The sequence below is a fragment of the Sus scrofa genome, chromosome 6, assembly GCF_000003025.6.
Source record: "Sus scrofa isolate TJ Tabasco breed Duroc chromosome 6, Sscrofa11.1, whole genome shotgun sequence".
NCBI classification, from domain to species: Eukaryota; Metazoa; Chordata; class Mammalia; order Artiodactyla; family Suidae; genus Sus; species Sus scrofa.
This window is the reverse complement of record NC_010448.4, coordinates 114,937,500-114,963,778: the sequence shown is the minus strand read 5'-3', so window position 1 is coordinate 114,963,778 and position 26,279 is coordinate 114,937,500. Positions and strand designations below refer to the sequence as shown.

General features: G+C 39.4%; 1 protein-coding gene across 2 annotated transcripts in view; it reads left to right on the top strand.

The window, feature by feature from the left end:
* DSC3 (desmocollin 3) overlaps positions 91-26,279 on the top strand; it is a 46,930-nt gene continuing 20,741 nt past the window's right edge. Inside the window, exons 1-9 of one of the 2 annotated variants that reach the window (XM_021096206.1) lie at positions 91-485; positions 6,686-6,770; positions 8,867-9,066; positions 10,921-11,040; positions 14,935-15,090; positions 16,783-16,927; positions 20,046-20,212; positions 23,145-23,279; positions 23,946-24,131. In XM_021096206.1, coding sequence (XP_020951865.1) covers positions 420-485; positions 6,686-6,770; positions 8,867-9,066; positions 10,921-11,040; positions 14,935-15,090; positions 16,783-16,927; positions 20,046-20,212; positions 23,145-23,279; positions 23,946-24,131 — 1,260 coding nt within the window. In that variant the 5' untranslated portion in view covers positions 91-419. The remainder of the gene's footprint in view (positions 486-6,685; positions 6,771-8,866; positions 9,067-10,920; positions 11,041-14,934; positions 15,091-16,782; positions 16,928-20,045; positions 20,213-23,144; positions 23,280-23,945; positions 24,132-26,279) is intronic. The other variant, XM_021096207.1, reaches the window with a different exon arrangement.

The window sequence follows — 26,279 nt, the reverse complement described above, 5'->3', positions numbered from 1 at the left end:
GGCTCTGCTGTGGGAATGCGCCAAGCAGCTTCAGCAAGGAGGATGCCCCAGGACGAGGGGCGGAAGGCGGGGCAGCCAGGGGGCGTGGGAGAGCCGGCGGAGAAGAGGCTGGCCGGGACCGCTTTCCCGAGAACGAGCACCCGCTGAGGCTGCTGAGAAGCCAAGGGGCAGGCTCGGGCAGCTCCCCAGCGGCTCCCGCAGTGATACAACTTGAGAAATAACAAGGAGGGGCGGCTCAGCGTCTCTGAGTCCAATCCTGTCTCGGGAGTGAACACGCTCCCGGGCAAGTAAGCCTGAAAGAGGCCCTGACGACTTAAAGATTATCAGCCAAGAGAAGCGCACCTCCGGCGCCGCTGCATCACTGCGAGTTCTGGCCTCTCGCATCCAGCCAGGCGTCCTCCTCCCGGCCCCGCGCCCCGATGGCAGCCGCCGGGTCCCGGAGCTCCCTGCGCGGAGCCAGAGGTCAGCTGCTGCTGACCCTCTTGGTAAGTGGAGCAGGGGCGGGTGGGGCGCAGCCTCCCACCAGGAGCCCGGATAGGGAAGCGGGTGGATCGCTTTGGTCCTGCGAGGGAAGCGGTAGGGGCAAAGTGTACCGAAAGGTGACATCTGCAGCTTAACTCAAACTTGCAGAGCACAGACGAGCCAAATTCGGGCCCAGTGACATGAGGATTGGAAGTTGGTTTTGGCGGGAGCGCTTCGGAGTGAGGTTTTTGTTTGGAACTTGTTTGAATTACGGGTCTCACTCCTGCTTCAGTGCGCTCAACTGTGCGCGGTCGCGAGTGGGCCGAGGTTGGGGTTCGCGCTCCTTTCCAGCTCCCGGGGCTGGTGATATTGGTTGGGATGGGTTGGGGTGGAGAAGGAGGAAGAGTATTTAGTTAGGTATTTGAGGATCCCTGAGTGAGCAAAATTCAGACGTGATATGTTCTAGGAGCTGCCCCTTACCCCCAAGGTCACCAGGGAAGGCGACGTTGGTGACTGGGGGGATTGGAGTGGCGCCGCTGAGCCCTGGCGTGGAGTTATCTCTGAAAAACCGCTTCCAAGTTTTGCCTCGGCCAAAGGCTATTCAGCAGGTCATCCGAGCGGTCCACCTCCCCGAGCCACCCGGCCGGGGGCGGAGTGTGCCTGGGGCTCGAGAGGGTGGACGACGGATTAGGGATGGGAGTTGGAGGTCGGTGTTGTGATGTGGAAGTAGGGTGGGCAAAGGGGATGGAGTCTGGCTGGGAGGAGGTTGGGGTAGGCGTGGGGTGGGTCTTATTTTGTCCGGCTTGGGGAAGGACTGAGCAAGCCCAGAGCCCAGCCTGCCCATCTTTTGTGTTTGGGAAACCTCCAATCCACCCGGAAAGGAAGTTAGGGACAATTCTTGGAGAACTTGGGAGACATAAAGCAAAAAATCAGGAACTCTGACGGTGTGATTATGAGCAGAACTTCAGGCGAGCCCAAGGCTGCACTCAAGAGGTTCTGTGGAAAAAAGCCGCGGACCCGCGACTTACTGGTCTCCAAGAATGAGCATAGGGTCCTGTGGCAAGAAAACCAGCCGGGCTCGTGAGTAGGTCGATTCTAGCCACATGGATTTTTGCTGTTCCTCCGCTCCCAAGCAGGGCGAGTGGGTGCAAGCTTTGTCCTCTCTTTGAAACAGCAATTTATGAATAATGGATTGGTAGTTATGATCTAAGATGAATTTCTGGACAAGGAATTGTACAAATGAGCGCGTCGACCTGTCAGGCAGCTGTTCCAACAAAATGCCAGAGCTGACAAATGGCTTTACAATTGGGAACTGCTCTCAAAATGTGCTCTTTTGTGATCTATTTGAAAGCGTCTCCAGCTAATATGTTTAAAAGCGTGATTTTTAGAGTTTCGTGTTTTCCCTGCGAAAGGAATTCAGGAAGAAGAAGAAACAGCGGAGGCGCTGTGTTCCCAAGGTTGCTCGCGTATCCGCTGGAGGGGAGGGCGTGGGACTCGAGGAACTATGGGGATGGCAGGGGGATGGTTCGGGGGTTGAGGTGTGGCAAGGCAAGAACGTGCGTGTATGTCTAAATAGAGCGTCAGCTCTAGTGTATGACTTAACCCGTTTCGGATTATTTAAAAAAAGCATTTCCTAAAATTTAGATTAAATGGTCTGTCTCGTGACTTGAATACTAGAGAGTGTCTGTAGAATAATTTCTTTCATCCGCAATCCCCAGTTTTCAAACACCTTCCATTTCTTTCCAGACAGGTAAATTACGACCTCTGTTAACCATCCTATGTCTGTATTTCCTTTTGACTCCACAGCTCTCCACTTTTCAGTATAATATTAAGGGCATAACATTTAGTGCAGTTTCCAGTTTTCCTTAATGGATCTTTCAAAGACAATTCCTTGTTTGAAGTGAGAGCTTTTCAAAGCAAGTCTTTAACACAAAACTGAGACTTTTAACATGTTAGCTTTCCCACTGAGCCTCCCCATAGGTAGGTTGTGGGATCTTCTCTTTCACACTTTTCTCCTCCCTTTTCCCACCCTTCTATCCTCAGCACACTCTAAACTACTGCAGTTAACTACAATTCCTAATCATCCTCCCACACACATATACAAAGAAAAGGTGGAATAAAACAAAACAAAAAAAAAACAAACAAAAAACAAAAAAAAAAAGGAGAGGGGAAACTAGAAGAGAAACATATCACATCATCCCATTATTGTTGAAAGCACTGTCACTTAAAATGATTTTCCTCTTAATATAACAAAAATTGTTAGGAATGGTGAAAGCTTATTCGCATTAACTTAGTTGCTCAGATGTCTTCTATCTTGTTACAAATAGTGAGATCCTTTTATGCGTGTTTTTAATATTGTTTGTGATATTGAATCCACTTTGGGAACTATATTGTATTATCTATTATGTATCATAAATGGTAGGTACTTGCACATGGTTAATCTATCATTTTGCTAAAAGGGGCTGTTCAAAAGGAATTTAAATAGCATTTTCCTTTATAATATAACATGCTTTTCCCCTTGGAGTATGTGACATTCTGCCTGCAACCATTGACAAATGCTTCAGATTTTATAGTAATTAAATAATGAGAATAATGTGACTCCTTTTCCAGACTTTTTTTTTTGTTATTGTTCTTGATAACATATATGTTCTTGATAACATTTGGCATATTCACCTTTTTAAAATAAAAGTGAAAAACAATCATTTCTATTATCTTTGGCGTTAGTGGGGGAAAAAAGCTTAGGACAAATAAAGAAAGTAAATGTGAATACGTTTATTTCAAAACCTTAAGGAAGTCAAAGTTGTATATATTTATATCAGCACATTATCAAGACGGTATTAAAAGGAGACTATTTGCGCTCACATTGAGACACAGCTAAATCCTGCAGCACCGTCTGAGTCACTAAATATATGTAAGCCATGCACATTTTTTGATCCTGTGGTAATCTCTGTGGAAGTTGCCATTCCTTTTATGGTATCTCTGGTGACCTGCCACTAATCACACTTTCCATTTAACTAGAATAGCATCTTACAGAGTTTGGTTAGAAAGAAATTTAGTAGAATCATCAAAGTACTGAGAATACAGAAAGGTAAATCTAATAATTCAAAAAGGTAAGAATTTGAAAGATAAGATTTCCATCGTGAAGACTGTAAGTGTCCATAGAAGGAAGTGAACTGAAAATTCTGTAACCATTGATGCTCTGCCAAGAAGATACCCTTTATTTTTCAGATACTTCATAAGTTTCTGTTCTTTGGCTTCTTTTTCCTCTGTTTAAAAGATATTTTAGAAAGCCTACTTTGTGTATTCACTCAAATTGAACAGTAGCAAAAAGTGAAACACTCACGGGTACGCCTTATTTTGACATTAGTTAGATCTATCAGGATTTAATGATTTGTATGATAAGCCTTCAATCATACAATGAATAAAATTTGGAAACACTGTCAAATGAAACAAAGAAATTAATTTTTCCCAGACTATGGTAATATCATTTGTGTTATTTTTTTAAAGCCTAATTTGTTACATTTTAATTTAAAATTACCAGCAGCTCTGGGTTTTATAAATCAGATATTTCAAGTTGTTTTGGAGAGCTCTTCACTGAAAGGGATCCTTTTATAACTCAAATAGACAATCCATAATTCATTAATCTTTAAACAAAATTTTTGTATGTTGTCTTTTTTATTTGGCACTCATTTATACAAAAGTTATTTTAAAAATACTCTTAAAAGTCATGTAGTTCATGATTGCTAATATAATGGTGGCTTTATAATTTTTACTTTTTTTCAGTATATATCTAACCCCATAAACATAGTATCAGATTTCTTTATAATTCAGGAAACATGGCATAACTGAAATCTATATGTGAATATCTTCCCTTCCAACATCCATCCCTTATATTAATGAATTAATGGTCCATTCTTTCCACTGATGACAAAGATGAATGAACTGCTGCTATATATTCTGCATGAATAAATTTCATAAACATAATTTGAGCAAAGAAATAAAGTTGCACACAATTAGCATGACTAAATATATTTAAAGCCCACAATTGGCAAAATTAACCAATCTTCTTTAGGAATACATATACATGATATAAAATTAAGCAGGGAATTCCCATTTTGGCTCGGTAGGTTAAGAACTGACTAGGATCCATGAGGATGCAGGTTCGATCCCTGGTGCTGCTCAGTGGGTTGAGGATCCGGTCCTTCCACGAGCTATGGTGTGGGCTGCAGATGTGGTTCGGATCCCATGTTGCTGTGGATGTGGTGTAGGCTGACAGCTGCAGCTCCAGCTCGACCCCTAGCCTGGGAACTTCTATATGTAGCAGGTGTGGCCCTGAAAAGTAAAAAATAAATAAATTCATAATAAATAAATAAAAGGCAGCAAAACCAATAATGTATTTTTTTAAATGTAGGTGTTCCCTGGTGGCCTAGTAGACAAAGGATCCAGTGTTGTCACTGCTGTGGCTCAGGACACTGCTGTGGCGTGGGTTCTATCCCTGGCCCAGGGACTTCAGCATACTATGGGCATGTGGAAAAAAATATGTAAAGACCTATTTATGGAATTTTAGTTCTGTTATATTCAAGAACTCCAAACATGTTCTCCTTAGTGGAGAAGTCTGATTAGGCATGAAAACGCCTTATTTTCACATGCCTCAACAATCAACCCTTAGCGAGCTAGGGCGATCAGCACAAGAGGACCATCTCAGAAACAGCACAAAACTAGCCTCTGGGAGCTGCGTTCCTGAATGGTAAACTCTATTATGGGAACTTGGAGATTATATATTTATCTCTAAGTCAGTACCACTCTGTCTTGATTATTGTATTTTTGTAGTAAGTTTTGAAATTGGGAAATCTTTCAACTTTGTTCTTTTTCAAGTTTGTTTGGGCTCTTGAGTCCCTTGCATTTCCTTGAGATTGATTTTCAATTTTTGTGAAAAAGCTATTTGAGATTTTGATAGGCAGTGCCTTGAATCTGTTAGACGAATTTGGGGAATACTGCTTTTGATCCATGAAGATGGAATATCCATTATGAATGGAACAGTTTGCTTAATTTTGTTTTCAGATTTTCCATTGCTGGTGTATAGGAATGCAATTGGTTTTTGTACATTGATCTTGTATCCTTCAACCTTGCTGAACTCATTTAATATTTTTTAAGGTTTTTTTTTTTAGTGGATTTCTTAGGATTTACTATGTACAAGATCATACCATTTGCACATAGAGACTATTTTATTTCTTATTTCCCAAACTGAATGCGTTTCATTTTATTGTGTGTGTGTGTGAGAGAGAGAGAGTGATTGCCCTGGCTAGAAACTGCAGTGCAATGTTGAATGGAAGTGGTGAGAGTGGACATGGACAATCATTGGCTTTTTCCTTATGTCGGAGGAAGGCATTCAGTTTTTCTCCATTAAGTATGCTGCCCTTCGTCATGTTGAGCAAGTTCTCTTCTATTCCTAATTTGTTGAAAGTTTTAATTTATTTATTTATTTTAATTAATTAATTTATTTATTGTCTTTTTGTCATTTCTAGGGCTGCTCCTGAGGCACATGGAGGTTCCCAGTCTAGGGGTCGAATCGGATCTATAGGTGCCCGCCTACACCAGAGCCACAGCAGAACGGGATCCGAGCCGAGTCTGCAACCTACACCAAACCTCACAGCAACGCCGGATCCTTAACCCATTGAGTGAGGCCAGGGATCGAACCCGCAACCTCATGGTTCCTGGTCAGATTCGTTAACCACTGAGCCACAACGGGAACTCCTGTTGAAAGTTTTTAATTGTAAATGAGTGTTGGATTTTGTCAGTTGCTTGCATCTATTGAGATGACCTTGTGGCTTTGTTCTTTACCCTTTAAAAAAAAAAAAACAAAAAACACTTTGCTGAGGTAAGGTGGACATACAAAAAGCTGCGAGTATTCAATGTACACCACCTGAGGAGTTTGGAGATAAGGAGATAAATATATACCCATGAGATCATCATCACAATCTATGCTATAAACATATCATCACCTCCAAGTTTCTCTCATCCTCTCTACATGTTATTATTATTTCTTTCGGCAAGAATATTTACCATAAGATTTACCCTCTTAGCAAAAATTTTAAGTATATAATACAGTGTTGCTAACTGTAAGCATTGTGCTATACAGTAGATTTCTAGGGATTATTTATCTTGCATACCTAAAACTCTCTTCATATTCTACACTGTATTCATGTGACCATTTTTTCCCTAGGTCTTCAGTTTTGCTTGTGAAGCCTGCAGAAAGGTGATATTTAATATACCTTCCAAACTAGAGGCAGACAAGTTGGTTGGCAGAGGTGAGAAATTTGGAAACAGTATTTTTAAAAAAGAAATTTAATTCACTTATGCTGGAAGACCATGTTATCCAATCTTTGTCTTTTGGAACTAGCCTGAACCTATCTATAATGAGATACAATTCAAGATAAGTTAAAATCTATATTCTGTTCATTATAACTCTGTAGAATTCTGTCATCAATTCTAATGCAGAAGTTTTAATCCATGCTTTTGTGATCACTTATGTTTTAACAGTAAAAATTATATAAAGAATTACATGTAGAATGTAGCCCTTTCATTACTCCAGGATTCTAGGTCTGAGAGAGATATAGGGAAAGGAGCTGAGAGAATCAGAGCAGAATTTTATCAATGCTGTGGCTGCATTGGGAAATATAACGAGGTGAGCTATTCCACTCAAAACTGAGCTTAATCAGCCCTTTGCACACTGAGAAGCTGGGAACCTCAGATTTTCCCATCAGCTGGGCAGGTGGACTTTCTCTGTGGTCCAAGGATTACTGGAGGAAAGCACTGTGATTTTTTTTTTTTTCCCCAGATATAGTTTGTCCCAGAGATACCAAATTTACTTTTTCAACAGAGTGTCCCATTTCTGGGAAGGCAGGAAGGAAAAAACGTAAAAAGAAGTTGGGGGTGATCGTCTAGGGCAATAAGTCAGAGATTATCACTCTGTGAAGATGGGAGAAATATGTCATTGCTTCTAAAGATGTTCACTTCTTTTTGACTTAATGTTTCGATCTGGGGCAGATTTGGGTTAAAGTGAAAACACTGTTCATGAATAACATATGAGTCCTCTGAGATGTTTTTACTTAAGTGAGTATTAGGTTTTGCTTAAGTGAGTAGTAATGTATCGGCTTGGTTTCTATTAAAATAGATAGTGGAAGAATGGGATGGTCTCGATGCTTTTGAAGTATCAAAACACTTGTATGATACTTATATTTTATTTCTTTTTCCTTGGGAAAATTCCTGTGGCAAGAAAACCCCACATAGTATTTCATTGGGGAGCCTGGGAAGGCGAGGAACAGGAACATAAGGACAACTGTGGGCCCCTGAGGGTTGGGGGGTGGGAGGGGGGAGGATTTAACAGAAAAGTGCCAGTGGGAAAAATTCAAAGATTTTTCTTTTTTCTTTTTTTTTAAATCTTTTTAGGGCCACACTCGCAGCATATGGAGGTTCCCAGGCTAGAGGTCTGATTGGAGCTACAGCTGCCAGCCTACACCACAGCTCACGGCAACGCCAGATCCTTAACCCACTGAGCAAGGCCAGGGATTGAACCTGCAACCTCATGGTTCCTATTCTGATTCGTTTCCACTGTGCCATGACGGGAACTCCTCAAAGATTTTTCTTACTTAACTATTTGCCTGACTCATGCACTCTGTCATTCTTTGAGCTTATATGTTTAACTTCTGGCTGAAGTCAGGTGTATCTTAAAAAATCCAGACTATATTGTTAAGGAAAACCTTTCTGTTTGTTTTTTCAGGTGTGTGGGTCTGTAGCTCATGTTTGTCATAATTGCCACAGGCACACCTCCTTAACAGAAAGATCATTTTCATAAGCCTTTTAGAATTGTAAAAAGGTTTAAGACATCTTATTTAACATAAATATAGAATCAAGAATTATCATTTTTTAAAGAAAAATAATTATCATTAAAAAAATATATACATAGGAGTTACCATTGTGCTCAGTGGTGACAAACTTGACTAGTATCCATGAGGTTCGATCCCTGGTCTTGCTCAGTGGTTTAAGGATCAGGTGTTGTTGCTGTGAGCTGCAGTGTAGGTCAAGGACAAGGCTCAGATCCTGTGTTGCTGTGGCTGTGGTGTAGGCTGGCAGCTCCAGCTCCGATTCGACCCCTAGTCTGGGAACTTCCGTATGCCATGGGTGTCACCCTTAAAAGACCAAAAACAAACAAACAAACAAACAAATAAACCAAAAAAAAAAAAAAAACACGTAAAGAGACTGGTTAAGATATTTGCTAAATGAAAAGTGACTGGTTTATTCCATTCCAGGCTTTTGAAGATGATTGTATAAATTATTCTAACTTTTTTTTTTTTTTTTTTTGGCATGTATCTCTACTTTACAACTTGGAAATTCTTACTTGCAGTTGATTTGAAAGAGTGCCTCAGGTCTGCAGACCTCATCCAGTCCAGTGACCCTGATTTCAGAGTTCTAGAGGATGGGACAGTATACACAGCCCGCACTGTTGTGTTGTCTGATGAGAAAAGATCATTCACTATATGGCTTTCTAACACAAAGGCACAGACGCAGAAAGAGCTTCCGGTGCTCCTGAAACATCAGAAGAAGGTATTCAAAGTCCATTGATATTTTTCAGTGTGTTTTTCTTTTCATTTAAAAACTTTCATGAAAAATTGCAAAAAAAAAAAAGAAAAAGAAAAATTGCAAAGTATCAGCAGAATTTGGCACAACATTGTAAATCCACTATACCTTAATACTTTTTAAAAACTTGCAAAGATAACAAAAGGATAGAGTTTTCCCCTTGTCTTTTCCAGTCCCTTCTGTCTGCTTTCCTTCCTTCCCCCCTCTCCCTGCCCTACTCCTACTTTGTCCACACTGGTTGAACACCGGCTTTGTTGAATCTAAGTGGCATCTCCTCTCTGAAGGCTTCTTCCACCTCCAAAGTCAAATCGCTTTATTGCCAGTGTCATTTTGGTTACCCCTCTGTTGAAGCATTGGGAATTTTTAATTAGGGCAAGCAATTTTCCTGGAGTTGCTTAAGGGCATGAATCCGTCCCTTTTGTGCTTATGGGCTCAGTTATCCTTGATAATAGGCGCATGTTAAATTAATATTAAGTGAAGTAGGAGTTCCTGTAGTGGCTCAGCAGAAATGAATCGGAGTAGTATCCATGAGGATATGGGTTTGATCCCTGGCCTCGATCCCTGGGTTGAGGATCTCGTGTTGCCGAGAGCTGTGGTGTAGGTCCAAGATGGCTCCTATCCCGCTTTGCTGTGGCTGTGGCGTAGGCCAGCAGCTGTAGCTGCAATTCACCCTGTAGCCTGGGAACTTTCATATGCCATGGGTGAGGTCCTAAAAAAAGCAAAAAAAAAAAAAAAAAAAAAAATTTTTAAATGCAGTAGTTCCCAGTGAATAACACATTGATTTCAAGTGCCACCGTGATTCTGATATTAAAACAGGATGTGGTGATAAAAAAGAGCACATTTTTGTTAAGCAATAAAAGGTTTTAGGAGAGTCTTCAAGAAAAACAGAGCAAAACGAAACAAAACAAAAAAACAGGATGGAAATCCTGGAATATGAATGGTATTCCGATCCTGGAACATATGATTGGTCTTAGCCGTTGCTCAGTGATTATTCACTGCAGTTCTAGATTCTGCACCATGAGGAAGGCCGTTATGAGGGTACTTAACTAAAATCATTAAAGGTTTAGATTGGATCAAAACTAACCAATGTGAAGCATATTACTGATAAAGTTAATTTAAATGATTGTTAACACTTTAGTAAATGCATCCTAAAATGTTCTACTTATTAATTCTCAGGAGATACAATGTCTTCCTTGTTACACCATGAAATGATGTAGAAATCACTAAAAACTCCAACAGAACTTTCTGCAGTGATGGAAATATTCTATAATCTGCACTGTGTAATATGGCTGTCCAATATTAATAGCCCTTGGTAGGTGGCTGATGTAACTGAAGGGTGGAATTTATAGTTTGTTTAATTCTAATTAGTCATGTACGGCTTGTGGCTACCATATTGGACCGTGCAGATAGAGTGTTAAAGTAACGAAGAACATGTATTATCCCACCCTGGTCACCTGAGAATAGGTGGTTTTAGCAGAAAGAACAAGAAAGTGCTGTCTATAGATGGTTATAAAGAGGGCATGTTCTCTTTCTCTTCTGGGGGCAGAACAGAAAGAACTAAGAGTACTTTCCTAACCTGAAAGTATGTGTTGGAAAGGTATAGAAAATGAAATTCTTTTGTTCATGAAACCTTTGAAATTTGAACACATTCTTTCTTACCCTTCAAATGCAAAAAAAGACCTTACTATCTGGTTTTTAGGTTCAGCCTGGAAATTCCTGACACTGAGCCTACAGGGAGGTGTTAAGTTTATGGTTTACTATTTTACAGTGAAGTACACTGTGATGCTTTTGTTTATTTTTCATTTTTTTCTTTGAATTCAGGTCCTCAGGAAAAGAAACACCAAAGAAACTATTCTCAGGCGTTCCAAGAGGCGATGGGCCCCTATTCCGTGCTCAATGCAAGAGAATTCCTTAGGCCCTTTCCCGTTGTTGCTCCAACAGGTAGGTTTTTACATTCTTTCTGGTTGGGAGGGCTTTAGTTCCAGGAGTCTGTTTTGCTCAGGTTTAATAACTCTTTAAAAATTTAGAAATAAGCAGATTTGAGTGAAGTTATTCATGACGTGTAGTAAAAGTGGATAAAGTGAGAAAAACGCTAAAAAACTAATAATGAGAAAACCTGGACAATCACTAAAAAAGTAATACTAACATTATGAGAAAGACTCTGGCTATTACGTTATCTCTATCAGCTCATTTCTTTATTTAGCAGTTGGTTATTGAGCACCTACTAGGTCCTGTGGCAAGCACTGCTCGAAGTCCTGAAGCTAGAAATGAATTTAGTGGTGGTCTTTGCACTCATGTAGTTTATTAACCTAATGAGGAAGATAGAAGTAGGCAAATGATTGCAATACTGAGTGATGAATGCTGTGATGGAGATGAGTTGGGGTGATCTGAGATTTCATGGGATAAGCACCACATCCTGAGATGAAATGTGGTTAAAACAAACAAACAAAAAACAGAAAAAAACTTAGAAGGGGAGACATCTGAGCTGAATCCTGAAGGATGAGAGAGTGTTGAGGGGGCAAATCACTGTGGAAGAAGAGAGAGGTGTAGAGGTGAAAACAAGCCTGGCCTTTTAACAGGAACTCAGGTGGCTAACTATTCTTGCTAAATATGATGGAGGTGGATTAGGGGCTTGGTGCAGAAGAGGTAGGGTTAAGCCAGAATGGGACATGTGTGTTCTGCTTGGTAGTTTAACTTTTTCCAAAAAAGTTTTTTTAGCAGGGTCAGGTTTACACTCCATAAAGATCTAAATGGAATATACACAATGAAAAGAACGACGAGGCAGGGCTATGGCATCGCGCTTGCCTTTCCCCCTTAAATTTCTATTACTGTGGTTGATGTTTAATATAAATAGTACCCCCACCCCGTGTCCCACTTGTTTGTGTTTTTAGCTATCCTTCCAGTGTCTTCCGCACTTGTAGGAAATCCTATCCAATGCTGGACCTTTGTTTCTTCATTTAGATTATTGTACTTTAAGAACTGAGGAAGTATATTAAGAAATGCTTTCTGATCACCAGTCATTCAGGTCATAGGTAATTTTGACCTTTGCATCGCTAAGCCAGTCACCGCTGCTCAGTCCTCATTTCCTTGACATTCGTACATTTGACGTAGCTGACCTTGCCCTTCTTCTTGAGGTTATTTCTTCCCATGACTCCTTGGGACAACAGTCACCTAGTCCACTTACCTCACTAGCCACTTCTTCTTAATATGTTTTACTGCTTCTTCCTTATTCCTGTGTCCCCCCAACCCTGACCCCTTAGTCTCTAAACTTTGGAGGGGCTCAGCCCATGAACCTTGTCTCTTGTTTATTTCTATTCACTTTCTCAGTGAGCTCATCCAGCCTCATAGCTTTAAGTACTGTTTATACACTGGAAACTTAAGACTTCATATCTCCAGCCCAAACTGCCTAAATAAATTCTCACTTGAAAGTTCAGTCGACATTTCACACTTAACATATATGAGTTGAATGTTTGGATTTTCTTCTAAAAATATCCTCCCATCTCAGTTAATGGCAGCTCCATCCCTTCAGTTGTTGGGGCAGTAGAGTCTGTTTGGTAAGCTTTTAGTTGTGGACACCTTACTTCTCTTTAAGGGATTATCAGATAGGGATTTGTTACGTGTATTACACAGTTTACGGAATTGTTGAGACTGCTGAAGAAACAAACTTTAGGTTGAATCTTCAGGAATGAATCCCTAGGCTACACCACAGAATCTGCAACCAAGGGACATACTGCTTTTTCCAAGATGCGGAAACCAGTAATTTAGAGCCAAGGTGCCGCTGCCATGGTCAAGGAGCTGCCACGGGCGTGCAACCACCTCAGGAAGGAAGCTGCTCCTCCAAATGCAGCTCCAAAACAATCTTAACTGCTCCCATCAGTGTCAGCAAAAAGACTGATCCAACCCTATTTCTCCACATCTATAGTTCGAAAAAAAACTGAAAAAAAAAAAAAAAAAAAAAAAACACAAAACGTGTTAGTACTTCTGCTGCTGCAGGGAAAAAAGAAAACAAACCTCCAAAATGCATCACATGATGCCAGCAAAAACAGCAAAAGGGGCAAAAATGAGACATCTCCCTCCCTTATGGCTCCGAAATCTCATGCAGACACACTTGATTGTCCATATTTAAATTCAGCCTCTCGTTTCAAGAGACCCTGGAAAAGGAAGAGTTTGGGGTTTGTTGTTATTTGAATCTCTAACATCTGTGTTATGAGAGGGCACAGCAGAAGAGGAAACATGTTAAATCCCATTTTACCATATCTATGCACTCTTTACGGTTAAAATTTTAATTCCTGTGTTATAGTAGGATAAGGGTATAGCTGCGTTTTACCAAGATCTCAAATTATAGTGGCTAAAGCATGACAGAAATTTAGTTCTCACGTCAAAATGTGATCTGGTAAAGAGATTCTCATTTGAGTAATCACTGGGGACCCAGGCTTCTTCTGTTTTAGCTTGGCCATCCTTGCATATTAAGATGGCTCATCATTGTGTCCAAACGAGGCAACACACTCCTTCACCTTTCATAGCACAGTCTATATCCTGCACGTATTATTTTTGCTTACATGCCATTGGCGTGACCTTTTCATGTGGTTATACTTAATTGTAAGGGAGACTGGGAAACGTCTTTCTTCCAGGCAACCTTGTGCTCATCTGTAAGTTCGCATACAAGGAAGATGGGCAGGACAGACGGTAGAGGGTAGTAGCACCCTTTGACATAGTGACTTCTGTCTTCATCCCACACCTCCAGCCCGCTGGCAAATCCTATTGGCTATATCTTCAAATTATGTCCAGAATCTAACCATGGCTGTCTCACCACCCCTACTGCTACCATGCTAGTCTAACCAATTATTATCTCTCCCCTGAATTTCTGTAAATGGTTTTCCTGCTTCTTCTCTTACCTACCCAACCACCCACATCTATGCTTACACCAAGAATTATCCTTTTAAAATATAAATCAGATAATATTACCCTGTTTTAAATTCTCCAATGGTGCCACATCTGACTCCAAGGAAAAGCCAGTATTCTTGGAATCTTTTACCTGATGTGGCCTTATGACTGAATCCTTCCTCATCTTCTGCTTCCTTTCTCCCTAGTTCTTCTGCTCCAAGCACAGTGGCCCCCCTGCTGCTCCTTAAACACTCCAGGCACAACCCTGGTCTGGTCCCTTTGCCCTTCCCTTTTCCTCTGCCAGGAAGAGTCCTCCCTGTTTATTCTCATAGCTCATGTAAAAATTTTTGCCAGTTTCCCTCTCTAAGGAACATTCCAGTTGGTATTCATTTCACTGGTGTATCAGTCTCTGTTTGCCTTGCCCCTGCCAACAATGGGTATTATTCTTCTTTCCCATCTTCGCCAAATCACTAGATGGGAAATTACATCTTACTGTCTTTTTTTTTTTTTTTAATTTTAACCAAGGAAATTTAATGTAAAGAACTTCTAAGTTACTGAAGAACTGAAAAAACAAAAGAGCCTTAAGGTATCATGGAGGTAGCAACAGCAGTATATCTTACTGTTTTTAATTAAGGTTTCTTTGGTCACAATTTGTGTTGAACATTGTTTTTCATTAAATTTCAGAGGTTTTAAAAAATCTTTTGCCAGATATTCGCTACTGCTTTGGGTGTTGATCAAGTGACAAGGCTGATTTTTATATTGTTAAAGTCATTTCTTAAAAAATATAAACACATAGGAGTTCCTGTCGTGGCGCAGTGGTTAACGAATCCGACCAGGAACCATGAGGTTGTGTATATATACACACGCACATAAATATAAACACACAAACTGAATTTTAGAAGACAGTCCTTTAATGAACATTTTACATTTACATATGCTTTTTCCTTTTAGGTTCAATCTGATGCGGCACAGAACTATACTATCTTCTACTCAATAAGTGGACGTGGAGTTGACCAAGAACCTTTAAATTTGTTTTTCATAGAAAGAGACACTGGAAATCTGTACTGTACCCAGCCAGTGGATCGTGAAGAATATGATGTTTTTGATGTAGGAGTTTTATTGATACACATGACTATAAATGATTAAACTATGCCTATCCTGATACTCCATCTGTCTTTCCTGTCTTCTGGATTCTCTTTTTAGAGGGCTTCTTAAAGTGGAAAGAGATAGATTTTGCAATATTTTGGAATACTTGATCTGCTCTTTAGCTCAACCTCTGTTAGGTAAGCCTGAAATAAAGCAAAGAAGTTCAGTTGTATTCAGCTATACATTCCAGCAAATGTCCAGGAGTTGGCTTTGCTTAGGAGATTTTTTTTCTCTCTCTGGTGCTTCCTCTTCTCTCCAGGGCGTGGGCACTGTTGATTGGAAGAGTCCTCTTCCAATGTTCCTCTTTTGCTCTGTGCCTTTTGTTTTACGTTTTTGGTTTTCTTTCCACACGGATAATTATCTGATGATGTCTGAAAACTCGTAAGGAAGCAGAAGTGGGAGACCAGGCATAATAAGCCAGCATTCTGATACGGATGAGTTTACATCAATGGGGAATAATTCAGGGAGTTCCAGTAGTGGCACAGTGGAAACAAATCTGACTAGAATCCATGAGGATGTGGGTTTGATCCCTGGCCTCACTCGGTAGGTTGGAGATCCAGCAGTGCTGTGGTGTAGGTTGCAGACAGCTGTAGCTCTGATTGGACCCCTAGCCCGGGAACTTTCATATACCGCAAGTGTGGCCCTTAAACAAAGAAACAAAACACAATGGGGAGTAATTCAAATAATTTTCACTATATATAAAATATGGTAAATGCTCTGGAGTCACATGGTTATTACTGTGGTGCAGAGGGACCGATTCCCCATAGAAAAGAGGGATTCTTTTCCTAAAAGAAGAAGGAAAGAGCTGCTGAGTAAATAACATGACAGTGTTGTAATTGCATGCTGAATAGAAATAAAATCTAGGGGAGTTCCCGTCGTGGCGCAGTGGTTAACGAATCCGACCAGGAACCATGAGGTTGCGGGTTCGGTCCCTGCCCTTGCTCAGTGGGTTAAGGATCCGGCGTTGCCGTGAGCTGTGGTGTAGGTTGCAGACGCGGCTCGGATCCCGCATTGCTGTGGCTCTTGTGTAGGCCAGCAGCTACAGCTCCGATTAGACCCCTGGCCTGGGAACCTCCATATGCCGTAGGAGCGGCCCAAGAAATAGCAAAAAAGCGAAAAAAAAAAAGAAATAAAATCTATTTGATAGAACATTGCCTTTGGTTAACTGGCAATGTGGAAATTGTTAAATGTATTACATTAGAAAAACTCTTACAAATATGTGATCTATAAAATAAAATAATAAATAGGTTTGATAAGTGACATCTTATTTACATAATGTGGTAGTGATTTTTTTCCCCCATTGCAATGAGTTTAATGGTTCTTCACAATATAACTCTATGATTATGGGGAAAATAAGGACTATAATCCAAAGTTCTATATTCACATTTAATTCCTTAGTCTAATGGCCTGAGTTGTCCCTGACTTGCTGATCTGGGTTTCATTTGAAGTGTAGCCACTTCTACAAAACACTGGATGCTCTTAACTCTAGTCAAAGGGTTCCTACATTTGATGCTAAAGAAGCATTGGATAGGTATCTTTGAAGCAATTTATTATTGAAAAGATTTGCAGAGAACGTAGTAGATAAAGCATAGCAATCTCTTTTGCTAGAATCTTTTATAATGGGTGTTGAATTTGCTTGTCTCTGTTTCACAGCTGATTGCCTATGCATCAACTGCAGATGGGTATTCAGCAGACCTGCCTCTTCCACTGCCCATCAGAGTGGAGGATGAAAATGACAACTACCCTATTTTCACAGAAGAAGTTTATAATTTTGAAGTTCTAGAAAGCAGTAGACATGGTAAGACAAATTTTAAGAGTAAACTGTGCTGTGTTAAATGTTTATATGCGTTCTTTGAGACATGAGTTTTTATTCTAAGCCAGATCATCCTAAAATAATGGATTAGGATCTACTTGGCAGAATACATTGAATCCCCTCAAATCCATCAAGGTGTAATTTACAAGATATTATAGGCACTTGTGGTGTTGTCAATATGATGCCAATAAATTATAAAGGCAGATAGCAGTTATTCAAGCATTGTACCATATTTGGCTTATATACTTTGTTGGCATTTTATCATTATGTGGGTTTGCCATATTGTCAGCTCCAAGAGAGGACATGCATGGAAGAATGTATGATAAAACTAAGATGAGTGTGGATATTTTCTTTAGGTCTTATTTAGGAAGGGGTGGAATAACATCCACTGAGGAGGCAATTTTTTTTTTTTTTTTTTTTTTTTTTGTCTTTTTGCCTTTTCTAGGGCTACTCCCGCGGCACGTGGAGATTCCCAGGCTAGGGGTCCAGTCGGAGCTGTACCACTGGCCTACGCCAGAGCCACAGCAACGCAGGATCCAAGCCGCGTCTGCAACCTACACCACAGCTCACGGCAATGCCAGATCCTTAACCCACTGAGCAAGGCCAGGGATCGAACCCGTAACCTCATGGTTCCTAGTCAGATTCAGATTCTTTAACCGGTGCGCCACGACAGTAACTCCGAGGAGGGCAATTTTTTAAAAGCTCTTAGCTATATTGTCTCTTCTCTTTAAACTACTACTTTTCTACTTCCAGTTTAGAATGAATACTGGAATAACTTTAAAGAAACTTGCATCACCTTGCTGTCACAGGTGGAAGACCAAAGTGCTTGAGCTTAGTTGGCCCTTCAGTGTGGCATTTCATGATGTCTTCTTAAACTTGCAGTATGGAGAATAACCACTCAGAATAAAGTTGAAAGAAGGAGTGCCCATTGTGGCCAGCGGAAAATAATCCGACTAGTATCCGTGAGGATGCAGGTTCAATCTCTGGCCTCGCTCAGTGGGTTAAGGATCTGGCGTTGCTTGGAGCTGTGGTGTAAGCCTGCAGCTATACCTTCCATTCAACCCCTTGCCTGGGAACTTGCATATGCTGTGGGTGTAGCCCTAGAAAGCAAAAAAAAAAAAAAAGTTGAAAGGAAGTGAACTCAATCATAAAGGATGACTTTGCTAACCTACTTGTTAAAGTTTCTAGCAGTTACTTAGATCTTCACTGGATTATTATAGCTACTCTTTCGTTTTATATTTTACTTTGATAATTTGATGCCATAGATGTTAAAATTTTTATAACTCACATGGTTCAATTAAAAAAATAGTTGGTTTGGAGTTTAGGAAACCTGGTTTTTGATTCAAGGTCTGTTATTATTCCACTGTGGGAACTCATGGAAGTTCCTTTGAGTTCTCTGACCTGTAAAATGAATTTTAATTACAATAGATGACTTGTAATTTTTTTGTTTTTGTTTTTTGTTTGTTTGCTTGCTTGTTTTGTTTGTCTGCACTTGCGGCATATGGAAGTTCCAGGCTAAGGGTCAAATCCGAACTGCAGCTGCCAGCTTATGCATTGCCAGATCTGAGCTGCATCTTCGGCCTGCACCACAGCTCATGGCAATGCCAGATCCTTAACCTGCTGAGCAAGGCCAGGGATCAAACCAACATCCTCATGGATACTAGTCAGGTTCACCATAGGAACTCCTGTCTCTACTGTCTCCTAATGTTTTTAACCTCAGGAGTATAAGACTGTGTTAAATTTTTCTATTTTCAAAGAGGGATGATTGGTTTTAGACTCTTACTTGAGGATTCTATTCCATTTGGTAGGAACAGAGAAGAATCAAGGACAAACAATTTGATGCTCAGATTAACCAGGATACTTTAAGCATTTCATACCCACAGGTTCAGACCAATTAAGACTATGATACTCTGAACTAATGGGTGTTCCTTGAGTTTTCCTTAACTCACAGACAGGTTTTCGGCAAAGAGTCCTCAACTAATACTGAAATATAGCACTCATGGAAGAGAATTTTCAAATCAAGATTTCAGGAAGATTCTGGGTGATAAGTAAAGGTATTCTGTATCTGGAGAACCAAAAAAAAAAAAAAAAAAAAAAAAGTATTTATGTCTTCCTGACTGCCAATAAAAAGAGGAAGAAAACATAATGCCTTACAACAATTATAAACATTTTTCTATGAAAAGATATCTACTTTCTTATAATAATATTATTATTTCACATCCCCATATTCATCCACTGCAGACATATTGTCATTAGCTATAAACATATATTTGGACATTCTCTCTTTGTAAACACATACATATGTAAAGTTTAAGGATGTATTATATTATGACAAAATTATTATTTAAAACTAATATTTCCTTGCATTAATAGTTTTTTGGAGGAGTTCTCCTTGTAGCTCAGTAGGTTAAAGACCTTATATTTTCTCTGTGAGGATGCAGGATCAATCCTTGGCCTTGCTCAGTGGGTTAAGGATCCGGCATTGCTGTGGCTGCAGTGTAGCCTGCAGGTACAGCTCTAATTCGACCCCTAGCCTGGGAACCTCCGTCTGCCATGGGTGTGGCCCTAAAAAGATTATAAAAAAACCCTCCTCCCAAATATCATAGAAAGGAGAGACTGAGATTTGAAAGGTCAGCTTGATCATCTATCCAATTATACCCCACAACAGCCTTGATTTAGCTATTGAGCAAAAGTTTAAAAAATATGATTTTCTTAGCAGACATGGTTTATCTCTCCAGCTAGGTTAGTTATTGAAATATGTACAAATATGTGTTGAAATTATTCTTGGATGCTATTTAGATAAGTTTTTAGTAAATTTACTATCACATATTTAAGGCTGTGAGGAGTTCCCACTGTGGCTCAGTGGGTTAAGGATCCTGCATTGCTGCAGCTGTGGTATAGGTTGCAACTGTGGCCTGGATTTGATCCCTGGCCCAGGAACTTCCATATCCCCTGGGTATGGAAAAAAAAAAAAGAAAGAAAGAAAAAAGAAATACATCTTAAATGAGGTTTTCAGCATCATTGTTAAAATTTGAAAGGTGTAGATACACTTAAACACATTTTCCAATTCTGGAAATTAAACACTGTTTTTTTAAACATGTAGGTACTACAGTGGGAGTTGTTTGTGCCACGGACAAAGATGAACCAGACACGATGCATACACGCCTGAAGTATAGCATTTTGAATCAGACACCAAGATCACCTGGGCTCTTTTCTGTGCATCCCAGCACAGGTGTAATCACCACAGTCTCTCAGAATTTGGACAGAGAGGTAACTTTCACAGTTTATAGCATATCATTTTACTGGGGATTGAACTCACCACCGCTAGCTTACTATTATTTGTTCTCTGTAGAGTAGGAGTTTCTTATTTCATTTTATTTTGGCATAAAACAGTAAGAACTCCTGGCTTTGTTACCTGTTTTTATATTATTTCTACTTCCTTATGTAAGAGACACTGTGAGGAATAGAAATACAGATCAATTCGTATTCAGAAGCAGTGGGAATAAAAGATATTGCTTATGAAAGTTGATATCATTGAGTTTTATTTTATTTTTTGGGTATGGCTAGTTGGTTCCAGGACAGTATTCCAGCTCAATTCTCCTGTGGGACAATTAGTTTTACTTGTTCCATGAGTGTAGTTTATGCCCTGATCCCTCTGCAGTCATTTTAGATATGTACTTTTAATCAAGAAAGAATTAGTTGAGGTAAAGTTGATGGATTCTTAAAAATCTATAACACTGTTTGGATGATAGTATACTGTCATGTAAATTGCATTTGGTGTTCAAATTCTTTTTGCATAATTTTAGTTCATCTTTCTTTTTTTTGTTGTTGTATTAGATAAGTGTTATACCCAATCTGTAGAGGAGAAATGTGACAGTCAGAAGGATTGATTGACTTACCCGGGTCAAATTACTACACTGAATCTTCTGATCTTTTGTTGTTGCTCTTGTATATTTTGTCGGCCCATATTTAACTCAGAGTCTTGCATTGTTGACTGAGGCAGATCAATTTCATATGTACCAACTAGCTTTACTGGAATACTTCAGTGGTTCCCGCTAAAACTAGAATAACATAAATGGAAGGATCAATATGACTGGGAGAGAGATTACAAAGAATAAATCCATGGGCTTTGAAACCAGAGCAAAAGGAAGGAATAGAGAGAGCCCATAATAAAGATAAAAAATAGTACAAAGGTTTTATTTGTCATTATTTTTATTTTTGTGGGGTCAGGACATTCTATGTGATAGAACACACAATGGTAATAATAAATGGGAAGATGGAAGGGAACAATATCAATGTGTTTTTGTCTCAGTGGAATATGTAGAGATGATGTGGCAATCAAGTGAAAACAAGGATTTTTTCCTACATTTTAAATATTGACAAATGGGGCTTAGAGAAATTTGAAAAAATTAAGGTGACACAACCTGTAAGATATAGATTCGGTGTCAAACCCAAGTCTGTTTGCTCAATCAAAAACATCTAACAGGATTTTGTGGGGAACAACCATAAAATGTGTTGTAGGGAAAGGAAGTAAAGAAATGAACAAGGGAGCTAGAGAAACTGCATTTAAAAGAAGAAAGAGCAGGGTTTCTGGGAATTCTCAAGCCTGCAGGAGGAGCATTTCAGGGTAGGAATGCTGGTTTTCAATGTGAAAGAAAGATTAACTAAAATAACCAAGGAAGCGATAGATGGAAATAGAAAATGCAGAAGAGTAAAAGAATGAAAGGCGTGGCTAAAGAAAAATGAGATAGGAGCTCCCTGATGACCCACCAGGTTAAGGCTCTGGTGTGGTCCCTGCTATGGTGGGAGTTCGATCCCTGGCCCAGGAACTTCTTCTGCATGCTGCAGGTGCAGCCAAATAATAATAGTAATAATACTAACACAGAAGAGAAAAGCAGCAGAGGTGATTGTGCCACAAACCCCTGACTCCATTTCATCATCAACATACCATCTGCAAACTCCGTTTGCATAAGTCAGCAGTGACCTAATTGCCTAATCCAGCATTTACTCTATTTATCAAAACTCTCTTCATTGTTGGCATTTATTAAAAGTCTCTCTTCTCTTGGATTTCTGGCTCTCCCCTGGCCTCTCTGATCCTTTGAGTGTCTGTCCTTTGATAGTATTTCTCTGCCCATATTTGAAATGCTGTTGTTCTTTATGTCCTCAGCTCTTCTCATCCTTGAACCTCTCCCAGAAAATCTAATTCTTATCATAAATTCAACCACCATCTACACACTGATGACTACCAGATTGGTATTCCTGGCTTTGATCTTCCCTTAATTATAGGACCATCTATTTAGCTGCCTTCAGGACCTTTCTCTTTAAAGTTCCCATAAAATTTAATGTACGCCAGACAAAACTCATTTTTTGTCCCCTCCTGGCTGACCTTGCTAGTGTTCACTTCCTCAGAGAATTACTCTCTTCTTGTGTTGGTTGGTTATACCTCTGTCTGCCTGTTTATCCAAGGAGGACACCTGAGCAGCATTCTCAACCCCCACTTTCTCTCTTAGCTTTGCATACAGTTGGTTCTCAAGTCCGATTCCATTCTGACTTAGGATAACTTTCCCATCACCCTTTCTTTTTGCCCTCATTGCTAATGCCTCAGCTTTGTACTATTTCAGGAGTCTTTAACTGGTTTCTTTGAATCCTAGCTCAGCTCACTCCAAGTTATGCTCAACTTTCTTTAAAAATATTCTTTCTAAAACTCAAATGTGGAATTCTCAACATGGGGCAATGGCATCAGCGGCAGCTCTTCAGCACCAGGAGGCAGGTTCAATCACCTGCTCTGCACAGTGGGTTAAAGGATCTGTGGTTGCTGCTGCAGAAGCGTAGGTTGCAAATGTGGCTCAGATCTGATCCAAAAACTCCATATGCCACGTGGCGGCCAAAAACAAAACAAAACAAATAAACACCAACAAACTCAAGGGTTCCTATTTTGTGCTCCCCATGTGACTCCCACAAAACCTTTCCCTGTTACCTGCAACTTAACTCATAAGTCCACATTCTTACTATGGATCTTTGTAATTTAACCTCCACCTACCTTTTCAGCTTTATCTTTATCTACCAAATTCTTTGGGTATATACAAATAGGGAATAAAATAAAAGCATGGATACGTACAAATAGAAGTGTGTGCAATTGAGGTTTCCTTTACAAATCTAAACAAAGGTTTTCAAACCTAATTAAATATTTGCTTTGTTTCAGGTTGTAGACAAGTACTCATTGATAATGAAAGTCCAAGACATGGATGGTCAGTTTTTTGGGTTGACGACTACAGCAACTTGCATCATAACAGTGAAAGATTCAAATGACAATTTACCCACTTTCAGACAAAATGCTGTAAGTAGATAATATCAAAATTGATCTCTATTTTCCTTTTTAATTTAATCTATCTAATAAAATACACTTTGAAGGACATATGCATATTTTATCAATAAAATGAAACACCAGACATATAGATATCTTTTATTTACTCATAGGAGTATTTATATTATCTCCCTTTTGTTCAAGGCCATAGCACTAGTCTTCATTTGTAACAAAGTTCTTCATTCATTTAAAAAGGAACCCTCAGGGAGTCCTCATTGTGGCTCAGCAGGAATGAACCTGATTAGTATCGTGAGGATGCAGGTGCGATCCCTGGCCTCACTCAGTGGGTTAAGGATCTGGCATTGCCATGAGCTGTGGTGTAGGTCACAGGCACGGCTCAGATCCTGCATTGCTGTGGCTGTGGTGTAGGCCAGCAGCTGTAGCTCTGATTCGACTCCTAGCCTGGGAACCTCCACATGCCGTGGGTGCAGCCCTAAAAAGTAAAAAGAAAAAATAAAAATAAAAATAAAAAGGAACCCTTAATAAAACAATGTTTTGTGATTTATCTTTTAAAATAATTAGGCAAAAACTGTAAGAGCACGACTTTTGGAATGGAAGAAGCCTTTTTTTTTTTTTTTTTTTTTTTTTGTAAAAATTTTCTTTATAAGGTAAGATTTTAATGAGTTCTCTCTGTTTCAGTATGAAGTATCCGTAGAGGAAAACACAGTCAATAAGGAAATCTTGCGAATACCTGTAGAAGATAAGGATTTAATTAACACTGCCAATTGGAGAGCCAATTTTACTATCTTAAAGGGCAATGAAAATGGACATTTCAAAATCACTACAGACAAAGAAACTAATGAAGGTGTTCTCTGTGTTGTAAAGGTACAGTAATAATGAGAATTGGCAATTTGGCAAGTTAAGTGTTCGTCAACTAATGGTTTCATCAACTAAATAGTTTCGGATCTTAGACTTGATGAGTTGGAAGAGAACTTAATTAATCCAACTATTCTGCTTTAATACTGCCTTTCTTCTGTAATTTTGTTACCAGTTATTAGACATCAGCTTGTGCTTTACCATTGTCGATTGCATGGCTCTTCCTATCTCCACTGGCAGCTTGTTCCATCTCTGGAAATCTCTGATCCTCAAAAGCCTTTACGTCTATCGTTCCTACATTATTTTCCTCGTAACCCATGTCTTTGGCCAGGTTTTATCTCTAAAGCTATACAGAACAGGTATAATCCTTTGAAAAGGGTGTTATGCCCATTTGAGATTTTCCTTCTCTGGGATAAATATCCTACTCCCTTTAACTATTTCTTACATGAAATAATTTAGAGACTCATACTCTCCCCCCTCCCCGACTACATGCCTGGTTGTATTTGATCTTTTTAAAAAGATGATATTTTGTGAGCCACACGGGAAGTCCTTTTTTTTTTCCTATGTCTTGGGCCGCTCCTTTTTTTTTTTTTTTTTTTGTCTTTTTTTTTTTTTTTGCTATTTCTTGAAAATAGCAAAAAAAATAAATAAATAAAAGATGATATTGAGGATGAAATACAATATTACATCAAATAGCACTCAACGAACATATTCTTTGTTCTATATATTATATTTTTGAATGCACTGTTACCTTCTAGGATACAGCTGTGAGGGCAGAAAAGCATCCTTGATTTGATATTCCTGACCCAAAAACAAGAAAGAAAATTGTCCTGTAGGGTAAAGCACTTACTACGTGAGCTAATGTTAAACGTCATTCTTATAATTGTGCTGAAGGGAAAATTTAGTCTTAGTGCCATTAAGAAACCTAACCAAAGTGACACAGCTTGGATGTAGTAGACACAGGATTTGAGTCTATGTTTCTTTGATTCCAAGTATCTGCTCTTAAGCACTCTGTTGAATTGATTTGCCTGGCTGTGTGATACTGGAAAATACAGCTGAGTTATCGGTAAAGCATAAATAACATTTCTCTCTGCCTCCCTAGTAGCTATGCAAATGTGATAATGAAAAAGAAAGCACTTGGTAAATTATAAAATATCAGTATTTTTAGAAGTCATACCACATTCTTGGGTGTTATAATTTTCCATGATAGATAACATTTTTGAAATGGTAGAGTATGAACTGATCCAGTTTTTAGCTGAGTCCTGAGGAATCTTTCCATCTCGATATTTTTTTTCCATTTCAGCCACAGCAGTAGTGCATCTCAGCTTGAATGATGAAGATGCAGTTCTTGGTCATTGTCAACATAGAGGGTTTTCTCAGTTCCATCTGCACAACAATAGACTTTTTAGGGAGTTGATAGCATCTTAGTGCAGATATGGGTGTATATATATATATAATATATATATATTTAATATATATAATATATATATATTTTGGCGGGGGGGTTGCTGTGTCCCGGGCCAGGGATTGAAGATGCTGCCAAAGCTGTGACCCAAGCCACTGCAGTGACAACGCTGGATCCCTAACATTTTTTTTTTTTTTTTGAGATATGGGAAATTTTTGAACACATGAACACTTTGAACATTAGAATGATAATTTTTCAATTGATGAAACCAGAAGGTATCCTCTGGTTGAGGAGAATTCATATTGTTTCATTAATCACTGATTTCATCCCACTAGATTTCTGATCTTGCAGAGTTTTAAGCCACTAAGGCAATATCCAGTTTGAGCCTTAAAAAAATGACATAAAGAAATCGAAGGCTTTTAGCAAGTGACTTTAGGTGGAATAACTGCACCTCCTGCAGGGTAGCAGCTGTCTCCTAATTTCCGTCCATTTCTCATTGCCAGCTGATGCTCTGACTCTCAGCATGACAGTAGCAATGCATGCAATTTGCGGGATAGAGTTCATTAAGCAGCAAATAAATAGACACTAATCCTTTTTCTCTTTTGACGTCGCAGTTTCTAGGATATTAATAAAAGAATCAAAAGGAGTTTCACATACATTTTGTAGATTCTAAGACTCAGAAATAACTTGACTTCTTATTGGACTTGAGATTTAGTATCTCAGTTTGGTAATACCTAGATGTGGAGTTGTGG